We start from the raw sequence: 6374 nt of genomic DNA, 5'->3' as shown, positions 1-6374 counted from the left end.
TGTTTGTAGGCCACACTTTAATACACCCTTCCCTGCTTGTGCAGCATGTTCACATTACAACAGGAAAAGGCTGCCAGTCCCAGCGGCGCGCGCCTCACCGCTGGCCGGGAGCTGCTCCCATACTTACACCACAGGGCAGTTTCTCAAACTAGAGAAAAACACCTCAAGTAGAAGCCCCTCCGCCAGGACTTAAGCACCCTTAAGCAGACTTCCAGAGGCAAAAGCAGGAGGCATGTGTGTTGTGGGTGCCTTTCTAGACCCCACAGTGTGCGTTAACTAGTCACAGAGACACCCTTAGAAAGTGATGACTCAGATGTGCAGAATCCGTCCCAAGGAGCCATGCTGACTCGGGGTGCAGACATCCCGTCCCAAGGAGCCCATGGCTCCAACCTCAGACAAACTCCCACCACGAAGCCTTTTCCAAAGCCTGCTGACACAGCAGACATGCTGTGTCCCACTTCCAGCTGGGAACAAGGTGCTGCCCAAGCCCACACCAATGCCATGCTGTCTTTGACCTAAGGACTCATATGTGAACCCAACTGGGTTGTCCGGCCCTTTCTTCTCCTGGCTGAGGGGGTTCCTGCTGGCCCAGGCACAGGGTGTTCCAGGAGAGGATGTCGGTCAAGTATGGGACCCTCCCCAAGAAGAATCAGTGGTGGCTGGGCATGACTATGGCCCGGGGCACACAGGGACTTTCCAGTTGAGCGTTCAGGGGGCACCATGCGAAGTGGGGCTCATACCTAGTGGAACACAGCAGACAGACTGTGGCACCCCAGTAACTGAGCACACAGGGCTACTTGGTGGCTGGAGGCCACCAGTCTGGCACTGAGGCAGTTATAGCCACCTGACGGTTCTCAGAGGTCTTCATGTGGAGAGGACCTTTGATGGTGTCCGACCGAAGCAGGGCCAGTCCCACACTCCCCTGGCCGGCTCTGAACTTGCCAGCTGTCTGTCCCGTTTCAGTCAGCACCACAGTGCCAAGGCCAATGCCACGCTCAGGGAGAGGGCCCTCGAGATGCACAGGGAAGAGGCGCTTTCGAATGACACCCATGTGGTGGGTGCGAGCGGTCAGCTCCTGGCCAATGTAGCATCCTTTGGTGAAGCTCACGCCGTTCATGAAGGCCAAGTTGGACTCCAAGGGTAGAGCCACTCCCGGAGGCAGGTCTCGAACCCCCTCGGGGATGCCTGTGGGGGGTCAGATACCAGAGAGATGAGTCCCAGTCCTGTCAGTCTTGTCCAAATGGGCAGGACAATCCCACCCAGCCTCTCTACCTGTCCTGCCCACTTGGGGGCCACACAGCTATGTGGGCTCCCCTTCCCCGCCCCTCCTCTCCACCCGTCCCGGCGAACCTCCCATACCTTGTTGATATCGATGTATGTGATAATCCCGGAGGTCCCCAAGCCGGCCCCTGGGCACAAGAGTTACACCATGGTCTTGGGTGAGAAGCCGCCAGCCCATGCATGCAGTCCGGGGATCACGGGCCAGGATGGCAGTGGCTTCCGCCCTCTCCTGCAGAGGCACAGCTCTGGACAGATGGGGGGCGCTGGGCAGCACAGCCCACACGTGGAGCTCTGGACTCAGCTCCACCGTGACCTTCCGTCGGATCTTGTACAGTGCAAGGTGCTTCTGCAGGGCTCCCAGCACAGAGCTGTCGCACTCCAGGAAGAAGCCCGGTGCCCCCTCGGGAAGCCTGTCAGGAGAGAGGGAGGGGGTTAGGGAATGGGAAGGAGTCTCTGCCCACTGCCTACTCAACAATGATGAAGACCAAAGCACGAAGAGCAGTGCCCGGCTGCACCACCAGTGAACAGCATCACAGACAGACAAGTGTGCGCTTTGACCGTGCCCCTGGAGGGCCAAGGGCAGTGCTCACAGCCATGTGGGACCACCCCACCCCACTCTGCCCACATGGGAGGAGCAGACAAGCAAGACCATCAGGCAGAGTCAGGACTGGCTACATAGAGCAAGCTGCCAATGCGGGTAGGGTTGGTGACAGACAAGTGCACTGCAGGCCAAAGAGGCCCAGTCTCATCATTAAGCACGGACAAATACATGAGAAACAATGCAGACAGTCTTGCCCTTAGGCAAACACACGGTGGAGTTTCAGGGCTACATTTCCAAAGTCCCAACACACAGAGAGCCACATCCACAGATACACAGCACTGTCCCTGGGAAGCACAGGCAGACACAGAAAGGGATCGCCTTGTATAATTGCTGAGCCCAGCCCCTACAAATTCTGGTGTAGATCTAGCCTCCAACCATTTGGGCCTTGTGCTGGAGACTGCACTGGAAGTACACTACCAACCCACTGAGGAGCCAGCTGATTTACCAGTAGGTTCCAGGGCTGCCAAAGGCCCAAGAGGAGATGGTTAGGCTCAGACCAAGGGCTTGCAACCATTCGTTTGGGAAAAGAGCTCCTGGGAAGGTGGTTGACTACTCTGAAGACTTGTCACAGCTTACGTCTCTGCACATCTCTTGTTCCTTAGTGCATACCCAACCAGAAAATGAGACCCTAGCTCAAAAATGACAAGCAAACTCTAGGCTGGAAGTCCGGCTCAGAGGTAAGAGTGACTCCTTTTAACCACAAGGTTCTGATTTCAAACCTCAGTACTGATCAAAAGAAAAAAAAAAGAAAATTTCCTAAAAAAATAACAGCCAACAATTTTTTTTTTAATTTTAGAGCTTAGCTGGGCACTAGTGGCACACACCTGTAATCCTAGCTACTCAGGAGGCTGAGATCTGAAGATCATAGTTCAAAGCCAGCCTGAGCAGGAAAGTCCATGAGACTCTTATCTCCAATAAACTACCAGAAAACCAAAGTGGCACTGTGGCTCAAGTGGTAGAACACTAGCCTTGAGCTGAAGAGCTGAGGGACAGCGCCTAAGCCCAGAGTTCAAGTCCCACAACTGACAAAAAAAAAAAAAAAAAAAATCTAGAGCTTTATCTGAGAAAAGATACTGATCCAGGAAGCAGAACAGGGTACTGAGAGAAAGGAATGCCTCACGGATAAGAAGTTGGAAGTATGAAAGTTTAAATAATCCACATTGTCTGGCATGGTAGTGTGCACCTATAATCCCAGCTGAGACAAGGAGTGAAAGTTTGAGACCAGCTTGGACTTGTTAGCAAGACTACCAAAAACAAAGGGGAAAAAAAAAACACCTCCAAAGATAGAGAGATAGAGAGGGAGGCTGGGGGAGACAGAGACAAGCTCTGAGAAAGAGCAAGAAGGCAGAGACATGCCCACAGAGAAGGGTACCACATCAGCCGGCACACTCCAGAGCTCCAGGAGCTCTGCCCTCTCCCCATCACAGCAGCCAGCGAGGGAAACAGCAGCCAACTGAGGAAGAAGGGTAAGCTCAAAGACTCACCCCTAAGCATCCCGGGCAGCAATGCAGGAAAGACAGCAGAGCTCAGTCTTAATCCCCTACAAGCCACCGCGGAGCTGGGGCAGGGTAAAATGTGGGCAACACCAGCCAGCACCCAAAATCCCCAAGGAGGCTGACGGACCACCATCCCATTGCTGAGGAGTGAAAGGACTGTGAAATGAATTAGGATGGGAGAGGGAAGCTTTCATGAAAGATTATTCAACAGCCCCTGCTCAGGGGGTCGCTAGCATGTGGTCTGAGCTGAGCCTCAGGCCAGTGCTAAACGGCCACAGTGCCTCAGCACGCCAGACAGCAACTGACAGACCACGTGCTCAGACTGTGGGAACTCACCGTCACCAAGCAGAGAATGCAGTTAAAAATCACCCATTACTAAAAACTGGTGACACACCCTGGGCCAGGTGGAAAGGTGTGAAAAGGAGAAAAAAGCCCTAAAAAACAAAACTGAAGTCCTGTATTCCCAGAGAATAGGATGGCAAGGGGCCAAGGACTCGCGTGAAGAGAGATAAAAAGGCGATAGCAGAAGTAAGAAAGGAGTCTTAGGGCCCCACACAACATCATAAAGCGAGTATGTTAACAGCAGTGGGCAGAATAGATGCCAGAGTAGCTCCAACTTATGTTGCTGTTACATCCATGTAACTCACTGTACATTGAAAATAGCTGAATATGAAAATGTACTGAATATAACCTGATAAATATTCCAACTTAGCAACCCAATCCACCCTACAGTGTGCTGTTGTCAACTGACCATCCGGGAACTGTTCCTTATTCTGAGCAGCACCGCCACAAGATGACATCTAAATTTAAAATTCCAAGACTGGTGTCTACTGACCACTGTGTACGTCCAAGCATCCTGGGGCTTGAACTCGGGGGTTGACATGACAGAGGAACTCAGACTTTTTCACCACTTGAGCCACAGCTCCACTTCCAGCTGTGTGTTTAACTGGGGACAGTCTCACGGGCTTTTGCTGGGGCTTGTTTCAAACCCCAAATCCTCGGGTCTGTTTCCTGAGGAGCTAGGATTCCAAGTGTGAACGACCACCACCAGCTTGCTATCACTTCTGAGCAACTTCAAAGTAAAACAACAACAGCAACATTGTCAGCCGGGCCACACGTACCACACATTGCTGACACAAAAGATTTAAGATGAAGCCGGGCGCCCGAGGCTCAGGCCTGTCACCCTGGCTACTCAGGAGGCCGAGACCTGAGGATCGCGGTTCAAAGCCAGCCCGGGCAGGAGAGTCCGTGAGACTCATCTCCAATGAACCACCCCCAAACAAAGCTGGAAGTAGAGCCGTCAGAGTATGATCCTCGAATAAAAAGGCCCTGGGTTCAAGCCCCGGTACCACCACGAGAGAGGGAGAGGGAGGACGTCGGATTCTGGCGGGTTCTGGTGGTCTGGATGCAAGGCCGGGCCCGGCCCCGGGGCGGGCGCATGCGCAGAGCAGCCCGGCTGGTCTAGTCCACGCGGACGCGTTCTGGGTCCAAAGTGCCCCACGGGACGAGACGCGAGAAGGGACGCGTTTCAGGGCCGAGGAGAGCCCCGCGGGGGCCCCGGGTTCCGGGGACGCTCCTCCGCCGGATCTCCGGGGGGTGCGGGGGACGCGCGGCCAGGACGGGGGCAAGGCCGGGGCGGGCGGGCGGGCGGCGCGGGGCCGGCGCGGGGCCCCGGGAGGGCAGGCCGACGCCGGACCCCAGACCCGAGGCCCGCCGTCCTCCGGCCACGCCCGCTCCCCGGGCTTCTAGAAGGCTCTGCCCCCGCGCCGCCCCGCGCGCCCTCCCGCCCCGCCCGCGCTCACCCGTACAGGATGACGTCATAGAGGGTGCGGCCCTGCACGTTCAGGAAGTGGGCGTACGCCGCGCGCGCAGGGGGTGGGGCCGCGCCGGCGTCGGGGCTCGAAAGTGGCAGATCATTGGTCACCAGCCCCAACAGGAAGGGCGCCGCGTCCGGGCCGCGCACGCGCAGCAGAGCGCGCTCATGCAGCAGGAAGCAGTCCCAGGAGGCGCCGTCCGCGGGGTCGCCGCCCGGAGAGCCGGAGCCGAGAGTCAGGCGGCGCCTCGGAGCCTCGTGCAGCCGCCAGCGCCAGGCTGCGCTGCCGCGCCCCGGAAGCGCGCCGCGGAGCAGCGCCGCAGCCGCCATCTTGCTCTTGAGTGACAGGGCGGGCGCCGGGGCGGAGCAGCGGGCGGGGCGGGGCTTCCGCCCGCGAGGCCACGCCCCTCGCCTGCCGAGGCCGGGGTCCCGGAGGAACCGGGGGTGCCGCCGAGTTAGGCGCGGGGCGCGGGGCGCTGTCGGGCCGGCGCTCGCGTGTCCCCGCGTGCCAGCGCGGCCGCACCCCGCGCCGGTGCCGCCGCCCCGACGCTTTTGTTTGGGGGGTTTTCTTTGGCCGGTCGCGGGGCCTGAGCTCGGGGCCCGGGCGCCGCCCTCAGCTGCGCAGCTCCAGGCGGGCGCAGCGCCACTTCCGGCGCGCTCCGCCTGTGGGGCGCTGAGGACTCGAACCCGCGCCCAGGCGGGCCAGGCGGGCGCTCTGGCACGGAGCCGCCTGCCCAGCCCCAGGAGTTATAAGCAGGCGGCTTCCGGTCTGAAGTGGTGAGGCGCAGACATCCCCCGGTGGTGTCCTGTCCTAGTCTCCTTGCCTTGTGAGAACACCAGTTCTGCATGTGACTAAGGCCACCCCAAGGACCTCATTAAAAGCCCATCTCCAGATTCCTCACGTTGGGGGTCAAAGACCGCTGATAACTGAACGTTTCCGTCTCCAAACTTACATGCTGAGATCTTCACCCCTAGGTATGTGGAGGAGGAGGCTCTGGGATGTGATTGGGTGTGAGGGCCTTGTCGTAGGATTAGTGCCCAGAGAATTTTCCCCTTCCTCTACGTAAATACTTAGCAAGGACTGACCATGAACCAAGAAGTGGCCCTCAGAGAGAGGGGATTCACCATGCGATGGCAGATTTCTAGCCTCCAGAACAGAAATGTCTGTTGTTGATAAGCCACC

General features: G+C 57.7%; 1 protein-coding gene across 1 annotated transcript; it reads right to left on the bottom strand.

Annotated features, from left to right (window-relative positions):
* On the bottom strand, nucleotides 1-5522 carry Iba57 (iron-sulfur cluster assembly factor IBA57). The gene is made up of 3 exons (XM_069994063.1): nucleotides 5181-5522; nucleotides 1360-1691; nucleotides 1-1185 (listed from the first exon to the last, which is right to left on the bottom strand). Exons 1-3 carry the CDS (start codon nucleotides 5519-5521, stop codon nucleotides 794-796), a joined length of 1065 nt encoding a protein of 354 aa, XP_069850164.1. The 5' UTR covers nucleotide 5522; the 3' UTR covers nucleotides 1-793.
* Nucleotides 5523-6374: the final 852 nt, after the last annotated feature.

Source organism: Dipodomys merriami, unplaced genomic scaffold (genome assembly GCF_024711535.1).
Source record: "Dipodomys merriami isolate MVZ:Mamm:240054 unplaced genomic scaffold, mDipMer1.0.p SCAF_440, whole genome shotgun sequence".
NCBI lineage: Eukaryota > Metazoa > Chordata > Mammalia > Rodentia > Heteromyidae > Dipodomys > Dipodomys merriami.
Note: the sequence above shows the minus strand (reverse complement) of the source record. Positions and strands in the feature narration are given on the sequence as shown.